The 21323-nt window shown below is 35.1% G+C and overlaps 2 protein-coding genes across 2 annotated transcripts; both read left to right on the top strand.

Annotated features, from left to right (window-relative positions):
- The first annotated feature begins 818 nt into the window (after positions 1–818).
- On the top strand, positions 819–1796 carry LOC124252272 (olfactory receptor 56B1). Its single transcript, XM_046685553.1, has one exon. The coding sequence runs from the start codon at positions 819–821 to the stop codon at positions 1794–1796; it is 978 nt and encodes a 325-aa protein (XP_046541509.1).
- Positions 1797–14757: 12961 nt separating this feature from the next.
- On the top strand, positions 14758–15747 carry LOC124252271 (olfactory receptor 52N4). Its single transcript, XM_046685552.1, has one exon. The coding sequence runs from the start codon at positions 14758–14760 to the stop codon at positions 15745–15747; it is 990 nt and encodes a 329-aa protein (XP_046541508.1).
- The last annotated feature ends 5576 nt before the right edge of the window (positions 15748–21323 follow it).

Here is a 21323-nt window from a genome sequence, read left to right as displayed (position 1 = left end):
CAAGTAATTCTCGTTTACTAAGGAAAATGAAAAGCACCTTACTACCAGTACCTAAATCCTATTTTTGTACATCTTTATAGGTGCTGTAAGACTGAACTAGAAAAAAATATTTGCTATGGTTTGTCTCCATTATGCATCGACAAATTCAGTCATGATCACTTCACTTCTCTTCAAGCTATTCTTTTGTGACCTTCTTGGAAGTCTATACAAAGGAAAATATCAAAGAAAAGCTATTCATCTTCCAATGTGCAGCGTGCTTTATGTTGACAAATCTTTAAAGTCTGTGCTATCAAAGGTTTAGAATGATATATAAAACATTAGTGGGCATCTGTAACAACTTGGAATGGTGCAGCCACAAAATTTAACCTCCCATCAATCCACATTTAAACAAATCTATTTATTGTTAATAAAAATCTGAATCAAGCAAGATTGAGCCAAATATGAAGAAGACAAACGCATCCACTTAACTCTGCAAAGCTTCTGAAGAGACACACAAAGACTTAAAAAAAGAAAAACTAGAGTCATATTTATGTGGTTTGCCCATTCTGAAATAGTGACGATAATACAAACAGACATTTGACATTCATGCTGAATTTTCCCTGAATAGTAAACACTGATAATTGCCACTTCTAAATTTACCTTCTACACCCTAGAATTTCATTTTAATTTATTTCAAATTACTATAAGAGATGGACTACAGAATTCACTTTGTTATAGCACAAAACTATAGTATGTGGAGATAGCTTAAAAATAACATTTAATGAGGATTATGCTCAGAGAAAGCAACTTTAAGAAACATTTTTGTCTCTTAGGAAAATATGTCTGCATCTCTGATAGGCACTAATAGCTCCAAATTGCAGGTATCTGAGTTCATCCTGATGGGATTCCCAGGCATTCACAGCTGGCAGCACTGGCTCTCTTTACCACTGGCATTACTCTACCTCTCAGCAATTGGAGCTAATATCCTCATCCTCTTTACCATCTGCCAGGACTCTGCTCTTCAGAAGCCTATGTACCATTTCCTAGGCATCCTCTCTGTGGTGGACATGGGCCTGGCCACCACCATCATGCCCAAGATTCTAGCCATCTTCTGGTTTGATGCCAAGGTCATTAGCCTCCCCGAGTGTTTTGCTCAGATTTATGCCATTCACTGCTTTGTTGGCATGGAGTCTGGTATCTTTCTCTGCATGGCTTTTGATAGATATGTAGCTATTTGTCACCCTCTTCGCTATCCTTCAATTGTTACCAATGCCTTAATTTTAAAAGCTACCCTGTTCATGGTGCTTAGAAATGGCTTGTGTGTCATTCCAGTGCCTGTGCTTGCAGCCCAGCGTAATTATTGCTCCAGAAATGAGATTGACCACTGCCTGTGCTCAAACCTTGGAGTCACAAGCCTGGCTTGTGATGACAGGAGGCCAAACAGCATTTGCCAATTGGTTCTGGCATGGCTGGGAATGGGGAGTGACTTAAGTTTTATAATATGGTCATATACTTTGATTCTGCGCTCTGTACTTAAACTAAACTCAGCTGAAGCTGCATCCAAGGCTCTGAGCACTTGTAGCTCCCATCTCATCCTTATCCTCTTCTTCTATACAGTTGTTGTAGTGATTTCAGTAACTCACTTGGCAGAGACTAAGGCTGCTTTGATTCCAGTTCTACTCAATGTGCTGCACAACATCATCCCCCCTTTTCTCAACCCTATGGTTTATGCACTTAGGACTAAAGAACTTAGGGTGGGCTTCCAAAATGTGTTTTGTTTGAGCTTTGAAAAAAGGCCCTGGAGAACTTGTCCATGATATACCTGAACTTCAGTAGTAGAATTTCAAAGATGATGGGAAAAGTGAATGCCTTTGAGATAGATCTCTATTTCGCATTTTATATAACCTTGTGAAAGCATCTAAAAAGAAGAAAAAAAACCTTTATGGTAGCTTAAAAATATTGACAAGAGTAACATATATGTGAGAAAAGGAAGGACTTTCTACCAAACCAGTTAAATGAGATCAAAACCAGAATTAATGATTTATATGTCTCTCCTAAAATAAAAATGAATATAATAACAAACTTATACACACACACATGCACATACACAACTAAAGAAATAAGTGATTGGGACATGAATTACAGATCATTCTTGATCGTTAATAGGTATAACTTGTGAGAAAAGTCAAGTCTGCTTCAAGAAGCATCATTTCAGTAATATGAATGAAGACGCAAGAATAGAAAATACTTCAGATGAGCAAAGCCAAACCAGACTATGATGGGGCTCTTGGTAGAATATGGCAAGGTGATCACACTTGCACAAAAAGAACACCAAAGACATAGATAGATAAGTAGATAGATAAGTGAGAGAGAAAGAGAGAAAGAAATGTAGGTGTATAGAAAGATGTCTCTTACTCCATTTGCCTCTCCAGGTTTGTTCTCTGCACTTTCTGTGCTGTTCAGTGCCATAGAGGACTGAAGCTCATGTACTCTATAACCCAAACTTCTTTGTCTTCGAGCATTCCGTTGGTTGAGCCAATGGAAGTCACTTGCATGAGATTAGAGTGCAAGAAGAGAAATAGTTTGGGTTGTTTTTCTGCTGCCAACCTGCTTTGACATCACGTTTCTGACTAGAAGAGCCCCTTAAGCACTTGGCAGGTAGCCCATCTGCTACAGCTACACCTCTTACAGTTTTCCTCAGGAACATTTTTTCTTCCCTTTCCCCTTCAGGATAAAGGAATGATAAACTCTTTATGATATTGGTCTCTGGATATCCAACATCCATTATTTTTCTCAACACCCATTATTGTTTCCTCAATCCCACCAACATCTCAGTTAATAGTAACTTCATTAAATCCTCTCAGACTCACAATGGTGTGTAACTTTGTTTTTTGCCGGGACCCTGACTGTTTCACTAGCTTTGCCTACATCACCAACACCTCAATTACAACTACTCCTCTGCTACTGTGACTACAGCCACACAGCATACAGGCAGCTTGAGTAGGTGAGAAGGAGATCTACAGATGAACAGAAATAAAGAAATCTCTAAGGCAGGAGGCAGATACAGGATTTTTAACCCAGCAGAAAGTCTTACCTGAAAATTTTCTTCTTTTTCACAATCTTAATACCAATGAATAGCAGAAATAAAGCTTACCCTATTTGTGTCATGTATTTCATTATTATCTGGGCTGGTTTCGACTGAGCTCATGATTAGAGTGTTTTATTAAACAGATGGAATATTTTATGGGTTATCTCTTGAAAAAATGAGGATTAATTTGGGATGAAGGCCCACCAGATGCTAGTAACATTATTACACGTTGCATAATGTCATTCACTCTTCAGTTAGATGTGAAAGGTAAATTCTATCTGTTCTTGGGCACTATGAAAATAACATGAATAGTATTCCTTATCAGTTTGGCTTTCCACACAATCTTGAATTAGATTATATTCATTTAAAGGCTAATAAAGGGAAAACCCAGTGTTCTATGGTCTCATAAATCTACTTTCTGTAATAATGATATATTTCAAAACATTAAGAAAATTTAAGAAAATATATTTTGCAGAAGTCCAATGAAGAAATAAGAAGATGGCATTTCTATTCAATAACAATGGCCATGATAAGGGGGAAATTCAGTGAAACAAAACAGAAATGACATGTTATTCTACTAGAGATAACTTATACATTATAGTCAAACAGAACTGAAATGTCAGAAATTTATTCAAGAGTCAGGTGAGGACAATTTGCAAAACAGAAAGGAAATGAAGAGAAAAAAGTACGAGAAGAATTAAGGAATATGGATTTCCAAAATAAGTCATTATATGTTGTCACATAAAGAATATCGAGACAGCTGCAAAGATTCTGAGGAGCAGAAGTTTTCTGAGAGCATTGGTCAGAGGCTATTGGACCAGATGAGTTACTCTGCAACTTTACATCCTGAGCAACTCTGAAAGTTGTTTTTATCCAGATTATCTGTGGAGAACTCGTCCATCTTTAGTGGAATTTTAACATCATAGATCTTCCTTAACTGAGTGAGATGGTTCCCACTCAGGTTTATGAAAATTAGCTTGATGAACTCAAAAAACCTTTTATTAAAGTTGATCTCAACAGCAATGGATTAATTTGTGACTATGAACTTCTTTTGCTTTTCAAGGAAGCTAATATGTCATTACCAGGATAAAAGGAGTGAAATTATTCAAAAGTCTATTCTAGATGGTGACAGGAATAAATATGGGAAGATATGTTTTGACAGATTTGTTTATATTTCTAAGTGATAAAAAGCAGTGATATTACCAAAACCTCCCACAAAACAAATCAACAGGAAAGAACGGATTTGGCCTGTGAAAGGAATTTTAGAGCTGTCCAGTTAAGGAATTATTTTACTCTCTTCTCCTAAATTGCTGCCCTTGACATTTCCCCTATGCTATTTCTCTCTATCTTTTTTCCTGTTAGAAGATCTACCTTTTGGAATTTGCTTAGATGATTGGATATGAATGTTGTTGGACATTAATTTTGCTTTATGCCCATTGTGCTAGTTCTTATTCAAGATCTATGGTCACAGGGTATGTGCATATGAATGTCCTATTTTTTCTTATAGAACTAAATATTTGCCAAAGTCATTAACTCTGTAGAATATAGTAGAAGCTATTCATATTTTTATTCTTCAACTGTTTTTATGATATTCTTCCTACATGATCTTTTTTGTACATTTAATAATATTTTTGTTATATTGAACAAGACTTCTGATTTTGCTACTTTTTAAAAGAGGTAAGTAAAAATAAGTAAGTAAATACATACAAGTAAGTATGTATATAGTAAGTAAAAATACATTATAGGTAGAGGAAAAAAGTATCTTGAATTTATATCTTCTGTCTCATACCCAAGGTGTAAACAATTGACATATTTTGCCTTAATACACTTGATTTGATACATACCTATTTGTTTTAAAACTTGTGTCATCAAACTCTCTTGTTAAATTTAAAATGATGTTGAATATGACGCTTCTGAGTAGAGAGTGTACTCAGAACTCAAACAGGATACAACAGAACATGTAGGTTCCAGGAATAATTTTACACCTAAAACAAGGAGATTTGGTCACAAAAATTAAGAATATATGTGTTGGACTTAATGTACTCTTGCTTTATCAAGCTGTTTGCTTTGGTTTTCAAGATCATGTTACTCTAACTGAAAAGTGAGGTAATCTGGTAGCAATGCATTAGTTCAAATAAAAGTTTCACATACTAAAGAAGAGAAAATCAAGCAAAAGGAAGAGAAGTACTCATTAAAAATATAAATTAAAGGACGCATTGTATACAAATATAGAGTCTTGAGTCTGGAAATCAAGAGGGTTTCTTCTGGTTTTAAGAAGCATAACCTCTCTTAAACCAACATCAGCCAAAATTGGTCATTTAATACAAGGACCTAGAGGCTTATTATACAAGCCAGAAAGTGAAACTGGACTTCCTGATTCAGAAATTTGAGTTCCATAAGGAATTAAGTATTTCCCATTCCTTTGAGCTACATGGGTATTGTCTTGTGTGTGTGTGTGTTTGTGTGTGTGTTTATGTATGTGTGTGTGTGAAAGACAGACAGAGACACAGAGAGTCAGACAGAGACAGAGAGAGAATTGGCATAATTTTTCTCTTCATGTAGGTCAGTTTTCCCTACTTCTCTACGCATGTGGCCAGGTATGCATTCATATTTTCTAGGGTCTGAAGTGCATGTAAATTTTGAGGTCTACCTGAAAAAAAAACTACAAAATAAATATTTGCTTAGAATGAAAAAGGAATTTATAACACAACTTTGAAAGCTGACAAATTGCATGCATATCATAGAATCCCTTAAAAAACCCAACAAAAATGGTACATATCACTTTTATTAATTAATTACTTTAATTAAATAATTTACTTCCTGGTAAACATCTATAGCAAAATTTAAAGAAGTTTTCATTCTGGATGTAATTTCAAGCTCAGACAATAGTTGTAAGAGTCGAAGTGCCGCATATTCTTTACACTGATCCACTAATAGTTCACACTTTGCTCATTTATCATTTTTCTCTTTCTTTCCACTTGTACATAAATATATGTATATATTATTTTTTTCTGAGCAATTTGAAAATAGGTCAGTTGTTTACTCAAATATTTCAACTTTCATTTTCTAAGAATAAAAGCATTGATTTATATAAACATAAAACAGAAAACAAAATTAGAGAAATTACACGGACACTTTACTACAATCTAATCCAAAGTCCATATACAAATATTTTCAAGGGTCTTTATAAAGTCCTTTATAGCAATTCCTTCCAGTTTGGGATCCAATCTTGATTAAATATTTCATTTTATTGTCATGTGTTTTCATTTTAATATTGAATATTTCTTATGCTTCTTTGGTCTTTATATTTTTTGACTCAATGATAGGTATTTTGCAAAATATCCCTCAATTTTGTATTATATGATATTTCCTCAAAGTTAGTGTGGCCAGCCTGGGGGCACAGCAGTTAAGTTTGCATAATCCACTTCGGGGACCTGGGGTTTGCTGGTTTGGATCCCAGGTGTGGACCTGCACACCACTAGTCAAGCCATGCTGTATCAGGCGCCAAACATATAAAGTAGAGGGAGATGGGCAGGGATGTTAGCTCAGGGCCAGTCTTCCTCAGCAAAAAGAGGAGGATTGGTGGCAGATGTTAGCTCAGGGCTAATCTTCCTCAAAAAATAAAAAAAAATAGCATGGTGGCCATTGACATGCACCTCTCAGATGTCCCTTCAAGAGAGGCTGATGTACTTAGTTCTGTTGACTGACTTTTGGCTGCTGCATCTTTAGAGGCACCATGGCACACACACTAAGATCTTGCTTCCCTTGACGGCTCTCAGACAATGACTGAACACAGCAGGGGCACTTGAGCTAGGTCATTCCTGCCAGATATGGGGCTCTTTTAATGGTCGGACTTTGTTTGGGGACTCTCCACTAGGCTTTCTCAGAGCTGCACTGAAAGCTGATGCTTTTCCTATGCAATCCTTCCTTACTGGTTTCTTTTCATGAATTGGACCTGCTTCTAAGTCTAAAACTTCTTCACTTTCTCCTGATTCTTAGCCTTTACACTTCACAGGTGTTTCCCCCAATCTGTTGAATGTCTAATCCTATCTTGTTATCCTCTCCTTAGAGGTCTAGAACAAACACAGGTCATAATGGGAGTGGAGTGATCCAAGAAAACAGATGGTTAGAGAAGGTTGTGAAACTGGTCACCCACTTCACAGCTAGCAAGAAGAACCCCAATCTGCATGGAATATGGGCATAATTAGTCCCTCAGAACAAGGTGTTGACCCAAGTGCAGAAGAGTTCATCAATGGTGATGTGGGAAAATGTCTCTGTTTTCAATCATTTGAAAGATATGAAGGTGGGGGCGGGGAGCAAAAGCTAGAAGAATGGTGGAGTTGACTGATTATTACCATGCTGTATTGAGACTATGTTGAGCAATAATGAGAAAATGAAATGAGTTAACCAATAGTAAAATTTAAATGTGACAGATTTCAAGAAGTTTACAGAAGTTTATTTCCTCAACTAAAAAGAACACAGCTGAGGAGTAAAACTGAGCTTGGAAATTGAATCACAAAACTCAACTGTCATTTAATGCTTAGCAAGACAGATCTGTAATACTAAGGTTTTGTTCCTGGTTTGGAAAACCTGAGACCCTGAAACATAGGATCTGGATATCTGGATGGAAGCTCCTGAGGATTTGGCTCTGCACAGCCCCTGAACCCTCAGAGTTTGCAAATTGGTCAACCCCTTCATTTGCAGGACTAATACTACCCTAAAGCAGGAAGACAATGAAGAGCTCTCTCCCATACAAGGCTATGATTACCACCCTCTGCAGGTTGCCAGGCTGTTAACTGAAGTTAAATCTCAATGTGATTACATTATGAGTGAGTTACAAGAAAGAGAGAGTGTGTACTAACAGAAGCCAGGGGATTGGAACTTAAATGTTCTCAGTGAAGGAACCAGAACATAAGACATAAGAACATAGGGGATAAGCAAGAATTTATCGAATTGAGGAACTTTGTGTAGACACTTTATTGAGCACCCTGGTAAGAATTCCAGGATACAGGTCAAACTCACTGATAGAGTGCCTCTTTGAAGCCTGGAGAAAGTAATGGCCCATGATGAGTTAAGTGGAAATGCCTGAGTTGCCCTGGCAGCTGGTAGAGGAAGCAGTGAAAAGGTAAAGGAAGTGAGCATGCTGGAATTGATATATAATGTGAGGCCAGAAGTCATCAGAGAATTATGTTCTGTGGAAGAGCCCAGAAAACACAACACTTACCAAGGAATGCAGTGGTGAGAGAGGCACCTCTCAGTATCACTAAAATGTTAAGATATGGCTCTCCTCTCCAGAACAAGTCTGTGGGAAGGAGAGGTAGTCAGAGATCTGGGCTGGTTAGCAGCTGAGGGGATGATGGAGCCTTGAAGTGATAGAGAACTGACAGTTCAATCAAGTTTCAGCCACCATTTCAGCAGCTGTGCCTGAGATTGTACCTATGTTAGAACAGATTAATAAAGTCCCTGGTACATGGTATGCAGTGATAGATCTAATAAATGCATTCTTTACTATTTCAATCAAAAAAGAGAAATAGTTCAGATTCAAGTAGAATGAGCTACGGTACTCATTTACAGCTTTCTCCAGGGTTAGAATGGTTGATAGTATTGTACAAGTTTAGTATATTCTTCCTGGTTTTGTGCGTACTTCTATTAATTATTAAGGGAGGATATTGAATTTTCCACTTCTATTTTTGGATTTGTTTATGTTTCCTTGCAGGTCTATACAATTTTGCTCCATGCATTTTGAATTTCTCTTATTAGAGGCATAAATGTCTAGAATTTTATGCTCTCTTGATTAATTTCCTTTGCTTTTTCTTTTTTAATCTTTTGAGGAAGATTAGTCCTGAGCTAACATCCATGCCAATCTTTCTCTACTTTTTATATGTGGGACGCCTGCCACAGCATGGCTTGACAAGTGGTGTGTAAGTCCATACCCAGGATCTGAACAGCGAACCCTGACCTGCCTAAGCAGAAAGTGAGAACTTACCTGCTGCACCACCAGGCCGGACCCTTAATTTCCTTTTTATCATTATGAAATTGACCTTCTTTATCCTTGGTAAAATTATTTGCTCTGGAATCTATTTTGGCGTTAAAATAGTCACTTCAGCTTTCTTTTGACTAGTGTTTAGCACTGTGTAACTTTTTCCATCCTTTTAACCTATTTGTATCTTTCCACTTCATGCGTGTTTCTTAAAGTCAGAATACAGTTTGGTCTTGCTATTTCATCTCATCTAAAAATCTTACCTTTTAATTGAGTGTTTAGACTATTAATGTTTAACATGATCATTGATATGGTTAGATTTTACTCTGTCATCTTTTACTTGTTTTCTTTGTCATATATGTTCTTTGATGCCTTTTCCTTCTTTTTTGCCTTCTTTTGGATTGAGTATTTATTATGATTGCTTCTAGCTTAGCACAGATGCAAGAATAAATAAATGAAAAACCCAAGAGTGGGAGACTTAAATACATTGTTTGTTGTCCAAGAACAATCAGGAGTACACAGAATAGATAAGCCTAATAAATGTTATATTTCCTGTGAATATGTACTGAGCTTACACTCCAATAGACAATATTCATTCTTCTCAAGCACATGTAAAACGTTTATAAAAATGCCATTTTCTTATTAAGGAAATCACACAATACCATCAACAAACCATGTAAAGAGAAACAATACAAGAAACTCTCATCATAATGCTTCAAACTAGTAATATAAAATTAAAAATGGCATTTTTAGTAAGTAACCAACAGCATGGTTAAGTGGCAATGAGAAAACAGTCTCTCATCAAATTGACACATAACTATTGGAATAAAATAAGGACTCTAATACACAAAGTTTATTTTGAGGAAATAATCAGATCTGAAATGTCATAAAAGTTTCAAATACATATTCATTTATTATCACTTTTCTTTTAAAAGGATCTATAAGTATGAGAATAAAATATATTTAAATAAATTATATGCATCCATAATGAACTTTTATTCAATCAAAATAATCCTGTTTTGGATTAACTAGTGATATAATGTTAAATGAAAGTACCAGTCTATGTTGTATACATTATGGTCATTTTTTGCTAAAACATATATAATATGTGCATATCAATACATTTGCATATATGCATTTTTTAAATCAAGATAAAAATACACCAGAAGTCCCCGCTCAGTTGTTGAACAATGGGTGCTTTTGTGTGTGTGTGTGAGAGGAAGATTGGCCCTGAGCTATCATCTGTTGCCAATTTTCCTCCTTTTGTTTGAGGAAGATTGTCACTGAGCTAACATCTATGCCAATCTTCCTCTATTTTATATGGGATGCTGACACAGCGTGGCTTGATGAGAGGTGCTAGATCTGAGCCTAGGATGGGAACCTGCAAACCCCAGGCCACCAAAGCAGAGTATTCAAATTTAACCACTATGCTACTGGACCAGCCCCTGACTGTGGGTGCTTTTTAATTTCCTTTAAAACACCTTTATCTTTTTCCAAATTATTCAATGTATATTGACATTACTTTTATTATCTATTTTAAACTGATAAAAAATTTGAATCAGTTATGTTTTTGAATTGTTGCTATCATCATGATCATTATTTCAAGGTTCATATATTAATTTACTAACTTTATATAAGTATAATAAGATTATACTTTTGGGGTTGGCCCCATGACCGAGTGGTTAAGTTCGCGCACTCCACAGCAGGCGGCCCAGTGTTTCATTGGTTCAAATCCTGGGCGCGGACATGGCACTGCTCATCAAACCACGCTGAGGCGGTGTCCCACATGCCACAACTAGAAGGACCCACAACGAAGAATATACAACTATGTACTGGGGGGCTTTGGGGTGAAAAAGGAAAAAAATAAAATCTTTAAAAAAATAAGATTATACTTTTGATGACTTTCTTTTGTAACATCATAATGTTCATCATTTTCCTCACTTGAAAGCAAGCTTTTTAAACTAGGGACCAAGTTTACATATCTCCTAGCTTAACTTGGAGAGTAGAAAGTTCTAAATTAACATTAATTAAATGGAGAGATGAAACTATACTTAAATAAAACAAGAAATTAAAAAATAAATCAGTGTGTGAATGAAAGAAACATTCTCTTCTTAAGTGCTTTTGATCTATTTTTCCAAAGGGCAGTAGGAAAAATGGAAACATTAATTTGGGATAGATATTAAATTTTAGTTTTCATTAAAAATAACTTGTATTCATTTTGATTCTCTCTCTTCCCCTATATACATGCTAACATACAAACCCACACAATATGAGATTATTTACTATGTATGTATCATTATTTAGGTACTAATAATGGAAATTCTTGCTCTTTTCCTTTTCCCATAGAGGTTAGCTTGATCCCCACACCAACACCTATGTCCCTAATATCCTGAAATATCCCCGTGGGGCACATAACACACATTTTCCTTTAAAAGCTCAGTTCAATAGTACAGCTACCAAGGAAGTCAGAGGTTGACAGCTGCGCATGAACATTTATTCTAGGATTGCTATTTTTTTGACGAAGACCCTGAACACCAGGACCAGATTGCATTCAGTTCACTGTTTCGCTATTCAGAAACTAAGGTATTTAAGATATACAAAAGAGGGGATAGTGTCAGGATTTGTTGTTGTTGTTGTTGGTAGGCAGTAAGATAAAGTGGAGAGGGACATTGAAGATATATACATCAATTGCTTATTATTTTTCCAGAAATAAATCTTTTATTTTATTCACACAATTTGAAGGCAGAAGTGTTTTGTTGGAGTGTTTTAGAAATGTGTGTTTCCCAAACACGGCATTAAAATTCAGTGTAACATCATCATGATCATGATTATCTGGGTTATTTGTCTACCCAAATAGGAATCCTTCTTTCAGTAATGGTAGAAGTCAGGGATGAATCACTCCCATGACAAGGAGAAATGGTAGAACAGCTAGAAAATAGTTCCTGATCATTAGACCAATGCTTAGATTATTCTCGCTTCTTACATGTCCTCCCCTTATTCCTCAAATCATAATCTCATTTCCTTTGTTATTTTCTAGAGAGACTGAGCTATGACTTTGTTTCATTGCTTTTGGGCAGCAAAAGCTATATGAAGCAAACAACTCTCATGTGAAAAGAAGAGTATGGGTCTAAAGGATTGAAGACAGTCTAATGAAAAAACAAATTCATGACCAATAGAGTTGAAGAAACAAGGTAGACAGCAGGTGATATCATAGTTTTATTTTATAATTAGTGATGGTCGTGTTAATATTACTATTCCAGTAAACCTCTTCACACACTAGCATAGCATACATCAAATTTCCCTGCAGAAGAAATTAAATTCTGTTGTAAAGAATTATTTTAAATTTGTTTTGGAAAAGAAACCTTTAAATTTGTAGTTAATACTTAGATCTTAACTTACATCTTGGAGAGCTTTCTAACTGTATGGAAGGTTGGATCAAAATTGTTGTGTAAGCATGAAGCCAGTTTTAGTGACTAAAGCTATACATATAAAAATAAATTGAAGAGTATAAATAGAATGTTTAGTATTAAAAAATCCTTCAACAAAAGTGCTCATAGAGTCCCAGGAAAATATTTTCAACTTTAAGTTTAATGGTGCTTGTTTTTTCTTTAATTTCTCTACATGCTTCTTATACATGGGCATATAGTTAAAATGCAATAGAACTAAGGAAACATATTTGGATAAAAAACATAGTATCTTTTTCTCCAAGTAATTGTTCTTTCTGTGAAGACATCTTTAAGACACTGGACGCTTTAACTCCAAGAGAAGCTGTGATATTGCATCGTGCACTGCTATTTACAATGCAATATATAGATCAAAGCAGGTATTGAACATTTCAGTTAAGAGAGACAGTTCAATGCATTAAAGTGGGATAAAGAGAGAAAAGAATACTGATCCTATTGACTAGTTTATACTAAATTGTAGTAAAATACTGGAAAAAAATTTGATAAATCCATTGCAACTGTAATTATGTTTGTGATATATATATAGCAAAAGTTTTATGTTTATATTTTTTGTAATGATATATGTGTAAGAAAACGAAATTATGTTGAATATAGAAATAAATTATGAGTTTACCAAGTCTAAAAGATAAAACCTCGTCAGCAGTTTTGGTCTTCATGGGAAAATATTTCTTATATTCTGAGGACCTTATTTTATGCTTTTATTCAAAATGGAAATTAATACACTTCTTGAAATTCCAAAGCTAAAATTTTATCTTATGAACAAACCACTTACATTAAACAGAAAACTGAAAGTCAGCTTAAAAGTTGCCATATGATGTAAGTGTACATTTGACAAATTCTCATTTTAAAACTTTCCTCCTATTAAAAAAGTGAGGAATTAATTTAATTGTTTTTTCGGATATAGGTTGTAGAGAAACTTTATCAAATCTGGTAATAAAACAATTTGCTACAATTAGCTTTAATTACACAACTCCAAGCATTTTATTTCCCCAAACTGATTTGACCCAAGTGTTTTTGCCTTGAATTCTCTTTTTCTGACTTTAATATAGCCTTCCCAATTCTTTTATAACCTGTTTACCTAAAACACTGTGTGTGCGAGTGTACATATTTTTTTCAACTTTTGAGTATAGTTTTAATTCTGATGTAATCTTTTGCACTGCATATATATTTTTTAAAAGTTAATTGGAATTTAAATATTAATTATAATTAACTAAGCTAGTTTAAGTAATTTATATTTATTGCTGAAATTAATATGTATGTTCTCCCTTTGCCGTCTTATTTTTCCTTCTGGTTTATTTTTATTTTCTTGGTTCCCATATTTTATTAATGGAATGTTTTGTTTATTTATCTTTCTTTGTAACCTTAAGGAAGATGCAAGATATAATATGAAGCTAGTTTTTTTTTTGCTTGTTTTTGTTTTTGCCACAGACACCAGATAATCTCAGAGGGCAATGCCTGAAGATACAACAGGGAGATTGGTAGACAAACAGAATGAAAGAAATGATTTGTTATCATTGACAGATTTACTACCAAAACAATGCTAGCTGCTCTCCTGTTATTACTGGAAATTTACACTGAGTAGAAATTTAAAAACATTAATATAAATGCATATATAGCAAGTATCAGACAATAATGAATTGTCTTAAAATTGAGATGAATGAATCAAAAATTTACCAAATTGAGAGATCCCAAGCTCCATTGGTGAAAAAATGATTTAACATTTCCAAATGCTTAGAACAGTATGCTGGTAATAAAAAATAACTATCAGCCATTAATTAGCAATAAGAATAAAAAAGTAGTCCTACCTGCTGGGTCATTGGTGAGGTGATCAAGAAACTCTTCGTTAAGGTCACATCAATAGGAAGATGTATATAGCTATTAAGAGTTAAGTCAGATATGCTAACAAAAATGTCTTTAGAGAAGTCATAATAAGACTTCTTGAATATAAATCTATGAGGATGGGCATCTGATTTTTTAAAAACTTCATGTAAACTCAGTGTCTGTGATGAGACTGTGGATTGCTCAATAAGAATTTGTTGAATGAAAAGATGAATTAGTCAACTAATAAATAACAAACAAACAAAAGATCTCTTCTGTGCACTCAGCAAATGTGACTGTTTGATCATTAAAATGCACTATGGAATTTTAAAACGTGGAGGTGAGAAGGACATGGTAACCATTAATTCCGTGTCTCTTCTCTTTTACTTACTATAGGAAAACCCAATAAATTTTAACCCTAATTGATCATGCTAATGCTTAATAAAACAGATCTCTCCCCAGCCTCATTTATTCTTGATGGAGTTCCAGGGCTGGAAGACACACACCTCTGGATTTCCTTTCCGTTCTGCTCCATGTATGTTGTGGCTATGGTAGGGAATTGTGGACTCCTCTACCTCATCTGCTGTGACGACTCTCTGCACAAGCCCATGTTTTACTTTTTGGCCTTGCTTTCCCTTACTGACCTTGTCATGTGCTCTAGTACAATCCCTAAAGCCCTTTGCATCTTCTGGTTTCATCTCAAGGAAATCGGCTTTGATGAATGCCTGGTCCAGATGTTCTTCATCCATACCTTCACAGGGATGGAGTCTGGGGTGCTCATGCTTATGGCCCTGGACCGCTATATAGCCATCTGCTATCCTCTGCGCTACTCAACTATCCTCACCAATCCAGTCATTGCAAAGTTTGGGCTTGCTACTTTCCTGAGAGGGGTGTTGCTCATCATTCCCTTCACTTTCCTCACCAAGCGCCTGCCCTACTGCAGAGGGCATGTAATTCCCCATACCTACTGTGACCACATGTCTGTAGCCAAATTATCCTGTGGGAATGTCAAGGTCAATGCCATCTATGGTCTGCTGGTCGCCCTCTTGATTGGGGGATTTGACATCCTGTGCATCACAGTCTCCTACACCATGATCCTTCGGGCAGTCGTCAGCCTCTCTTCGGCAGATGCCCGGCAGAAGGCCTTCAGCACGTGCACTGCCCACATCTGTGCCATTGTTTTCTCCTACAGTCCAGCGTTTTTCTCCTTCTTTTCCCATCGTTTTGGAAGCCACACAATTCCTCCATCTTGCCACATCATTGTGGCCAATGTTTATCTGCTCTTGCCTCCTACCATGAACCCTATTGTCTATGGGGTGAAAACCAAGCAGATACGAGACTGTGTTATAAGAATTCTTTCAAGTTCTAAGGATGCCAAATCTCATGGCATATCAGTGTCCATCTTCCAGGACAGATAAGAGCTCATGTTTAGGTAGGAGCTGATAAAATCTTTTGAAATGACTCTTTTGGCCATGGAAATGGAGCTTGTTGAAAGGTACACTTTTAAAAACATGTCTTGAGAATGCAAAATCACTTGCCCACCCATCAACTTTTCTGTAAATTTTTTTCCTTCCCATTCCTGGGAAGGATTAGTCTCATAATTAACCCATGATTCCTTGATCAAAACCTAATTTGTCTATTTTTTTATTAAGAAACATAAAGTGGAAGGAGATTTTCCAATGTTTGCAAAGAGTGATTATAATTTCCAGATCGAGAGTCAATTGTTCCTTTCCCCTGGAAAATGCATGCTATACATTTTTAGTCACTACCAGAATACTTTTTTTGAATGACATCTTCCAGAAAGAGAAGCTAGAAAGTATCCTATGAAGTCATTAATATAAAGAATTTTAAGCCTCTGGGCATCTTAGAGAATCTTATTATTAGGCTGAGTAGATCTTTCCTAGCCAAGCCACACACATTATTTCACTACAAACTAATTTGATATCCAATTTCCTTCTAGCGGGTCTTTGAAAGCACACAATCTGGAAAGTGAACTAGATAGATCTCTTAACCAAATGTAAAAAGAGTATTTTTTTAAATAAGAATAGCATGACATGGGATCAGAATCAACTTGTTTCATCTAACCTGTAATTTAAAATCTAATAAATAAAATTAAATATCCTTTTCTAATATTTGAGATTCTTCTATATTAATAAACAAGTGAGAGGCTGAAGGAAGTAGTATTTTTATATTAATATCTCATGATCTATGCCAATTATATAAGGAATATAGAATAAACTGAATTTTTATTCTCATCTCTCCCTGTTCAACTTAAAAGAATAAACCTTGTCTCTCCCACTTCAGTTAATTAGACCCATAAAATTGCATTTAGTTAGACCCTGTTTAATGTCATGTATTTTACTGTCCTACAAAATAACCCCACACCTTGATATATAATTACTTTCCATGTTTTATGCTACTTCTCTGCTCACCTTAACCTCAAAACTTCTGGAACAATTGTTGGTTCATAAACTGGCTTCCACACACAAAGGGCAGGTAGAGACAAAGAAAGAGGCAGACCACTCCACATTGGTAGGTGGCAGGTTTAATAAACAAGGAAAGTACATACAAGACTTGCCTTGGGTGGCTGCAAGATGAGCAGATTCCTGCACCCACCTGCCTTCCAGAATTTTAAAGTTTATATAGAGGCCTTAACAAGGTTCAGTCTCATATACCATACAGATGGTCTCAGAAACACATTGCTTTGTCAAAGATGCATCCTTGAAAATGGCTAAGGCTGTGGGAATTGCAAGAAGAGCATACATTCCAAGGACAGAGGAGTGGGTGAAGAGCCTCGAATTGCCTGGGTCCAGCTCGCAGGTCAACCACCGATCATGTCCTTTTAATGACCTCCTCCAACAAGTTGTCAACATTCTCTTGCTTTACCTTCTCAACTTAAAATCTTTCTTCCCCTAGTGTGTCTTTCTGTGATCCCATCCATCACTTGAAACTGTTTTTGCCAATTTCACCAGTGGCTTCCATGTTAACGAATTAAATAGGCCTCTTTCTGGATTCATCCGACACTACCTCTCAGGAATATCAATTGTAATTCTGTATTCCAATCTCTTGAAACAATTTTTTCTTATTTACTTCAGAAACACTATGCATTTTATGATTTTCTTCACTCTTGTTTAACAAGAAAACATATAAATGGCCAACAGGTGTATGAAATGTTCAACATCACTAGTCACTAGGGAATGTAAATCAAAGCCACAATGAGATATCGCCACACATCCTGTTAGGATGGCAATTATAAAATCAGACAAGGAGTTCTTGGTGAGGATGTGGTGAAATTGAAACTATTGTGCACTGTCAGTGGGAATGTGAAATTGTGCAGCCCGTATGAAAAACAGTAGGGACATTCCTCAAGAAATTAAAAATATACTACCATATGACCCAATAATCCCATATCTGAGTATTTGCCCAGAAGATCAAAAATAGGAATTCAATGAGATATGTGTACTCTCATCTTCATTGCAGCGTTATTCACAATATCCAAGCAACCTAAATGTCCATGGATGGATAAATAGGCAAGAAATGTGTTGTATATATACAATGGAATATTTCAGGCATAAAAATATGGAAATTCTCTCATATGCTATATCTTGGACGGACTTTGTGGATATTATGCTAAGTGTAATAAGTCAGTCACAGAAGGACAAAGACTGTATGATTCCACTTACACGAGTTACTTATTGTAGTCAAATTCATAGAAGCAGAAAGTAGAATGGTGATTACTCATATATTATGAGAATGTGTGTATTATTATGTATGATAAAACTATACATTGCTGATGAAAGAACATTTTTAAAACCAATTAAATCAAGAGACATTCAGTGTTCATGGATTGGAAGACATCAATTCCTCCCAAATTGATACACAGGTAAAATGCAATTATTATAAACATCACAGCAACATTTTTATTGATATATAGAAGATTATTCTAAAATGTATTTAAAATATCAAAAAAATAGTTAAAACATTTGAAAACATGTAATAAAATAAGGAAACAGTCTTCACAATTTCAAGACATACAGCTATAGTAATCCAGACTGTGGTATTGGCAGAGGATACACATACAGATCAATGCAACAGAATAGAGAACTCAGAAACAGACCTCCACAAATATGCCCAAATGATTTTTGACAAATATGTAAAAACAATTTAGGAAAGGAAACACATGCTTTTGAAAAAAGTTGCTGGAATAGGTGGGCATCCATAGGCAAAATCACCTCTTCACCTAAATCTCTTAATTGTAGCTTACAAAAGAACTCAAAATAATAGAATATGAAATTAAATGTTATTCAAAGCTCTAAAATATTTAGAAAAACAATGGGATAAATCTTTAGGATCCAGGACTAGGCAGAGTTCTTAATCTTGACACCAAAACACAATTCACACACAAAAAAAAGGAAAATTAAGCTATATAAAAATTTAAAAAAACCTTTTGCTCTGCAAAAGCCCCAATAAGAGGATGAAAAGACAAGCTACAGAATGAGAAAAATATTTGCAAGACACAGACAACATACATACACACAACACACTCACACATGCTCAACAGTAAAAAGAAAAATTCAATTATAAAATGGGCAAAAAATATGAACAGTTATTTCACTGATAAGGACATACAACTGGAAAACAGATGCATGAAAAATGTTCAACATCGTAAGACATGCATAAATGCAGATTAAAATCAGAATAGAATCTCACTACAAAACCATGACAATGGCTAAATTAAAACCTAGTAACAACATGAAATTCTGGCAAGGATATCGAAAAACCAAATCATTAATATATACACATATGTATTTTTTATTGAGATAACATTGGTTTGAAACATTATATGAATTTCTAGTGTACATGATTATATTTCAATTTCTGTGTAGACTACATCATGTTTACCACCCAAAGGTTAATTACCATCTGTCACCATACACATATAACCTATTACACCTTTTGCCCACTTTCCTCCTCCCTTCCCCTCTGGTAACCACAAATCTAATCTCTGTATCTATATGTTTGTTTTATTATTGTTGTTTTTTTTTTATCTTCCACTTATGGAAGAAATCATATGGTATTTGACTTTCTCCGTCTGACTTATTTCACTTAGCATAATAAGGCCCATCAATGTTGTTGCAAATGGCAAGATTTCATCTTTTTTAATGGCTGAGTAGTAGTCCATTGTGTATACACACCACAACTTCTTTATCCATTTATCCATTGATGGATACATAGGTTGTTTCCAAGTCCTGACTATAGTGAATAATGCTGAAATGAACATGGGGTGCAAATATATTTTCACATTCGTGTTTTCATGTTCTTTGGATAAATATCCAGAAGGGAAATAGCTGTGTCATAAGGTAGCTCTATTCTTAGTTTTTTGAGGAATCTCTATACTGTTTTCTACAGTAGCTGTACCAGTTTACATTCCCACCAGCAGTATATGAGGGTTTCCTTTTCTCCACATCCTCTCCAACACTTTTTACTTCTTGTTTTATTAACTACAGCCATTCCGATGGGCATCAGGTGATATCTCATTTTAGTTTTGATTTTCATTTTCCTAATAATTAGTGATATTGAACATCTTTTCATGTGCCCTTTGACTATCTGTATATCTTCTTTGGAAAAATACTGGTTCAGATCCTTTGCCATTTTTTAATTAGGTTGTTTGTTTTTTTGCTGTTTAGTTGTATGTGTACTTTATATGGTTTGGATATTTACCCCTAATCAGATATATGATTTGCAAATATCTTCTCCAAGTTGTTATGTTGCATTTTCATTTTGTTGATGATTTCCTTTGTTGTGCAGAAGCTTTTAGTTTGACGTAGTCCTATTTGTTTATTTTTCTCTTTTGTTTCCCTTACCTGGTCAGATATGGTATTCAAAAAGAAACTTCTAAGAGAGATGTCAAAGAGCATACTGCCTATGTTTTATTCTAGGAGTTTTATGGTTTCAGGTCTTACATTCAAGTCTTTAATCCATTTTGAGTTAATTTTTTGTGTATGGTGTATGATAATGGTCTACTTTCATTATTTTGCATGCGGCGGTCCAATTTTCCTAGCACCATTTATTGAAGAGACTTTCCTTTATCCATTAGATGTTCTTGCCTTCCTTGTCAAAAATGAGCTGTCCATAGATCTGCATGTTTATTTCTGAGTGCTCAATTCTTTCCCATTCATCTGTGTGTCTGTTTTTGTGCCAGTGCCATGCTGTTTTGATTGCTATAGCTTTTTAAGATATTTTTAAGTCAGGGAGTGTGATACTTCCAGGTTTTTTTCTTTTTCCTCAGGATTGCTTTGGCTACTCAGGGTCTTTTGTTGTTCCATATAAATTTTAGGATTCTTTGTTCTATTTCTATGAAAAATGTTATTGGAACTTTGATAAGGATTGCATTGAATCTGTGCATTGCTTTAGGAAGTATGGGCATTTTAACTACATTAATTCTTCCAATCCATGAGCACAGGATATCTTTCTATTTCTTTATGTCTTCTTCAATTTCTTTCAACAATGTTTTATAGTTTTCAGTGTACAGGTCTTTCACCTCTTTGGTATTCCTAGGTATTTTATTCTTTTTGTTAAGATTTTAAATGGGATTGTATTCTTAGTTTCTCTTTCTGGTATTTTCTTGTTGCCATATAGAAAAACAACTAACTTTTGTATGATGATATTGTACCCTGCAACTATACTGTTTTCTTTTTGTATTTTTAATAGTTTTTTGGTGGATTATGTAGGGTTTTCTATGGATAAAATCAGGTCAGCTGCAAATACTGAGACTTTTATTTCTTCCCTTGCAATTTGAATCCCCCCTTTTTTTTTTCTTTTCTGGTTGTTTTGGCCTAGATTTCCAAAACTAGGTTAAATAAGAGTGGGGAAAGTGCACATCCTTGTCTCGTTCCTGTTTGTAAAGGTATAGCCTTCAGTTTTTCACAATTGAATATGTATAATGTTAGCTGTGGGTCATCATATATGGCCTGTATTGTGTTGAGGTACTTTC

The sequence above is a fragment of the Equus quagga genome, chromosome 14 (assembly GCF_021613505.1).
Source record: "Equus quagga isolate Etosha38 chromosome 14, UCLA_HA_Equagga_1.0, whole genome shotgun sequence".
Taxonomy (NCBI): Eukaryota; Metazoa; Chordata; class Mammalia; order Perissodactyla; family Equidae; genus Equus; species Equus quagga.
This window is presented reverse-complemented; position numbering and strand designations above follow the sequence as displayed.

Coding starts and splice junctions, on each gene's coding strand:
- LOC124252271 (XM_046685552.1), top strand. CDS start 14,758: ATGCTAATGCTTAATAAAACAGATCTCTCCCCAGCCTCATTTATTCTT.
- LOC124252272 (XM_046685553.1), top strand. CDS start 819: ATGTCTGCATCTCTGATAGGCACTAATAGCTCCAAATTGCAGGTATCT.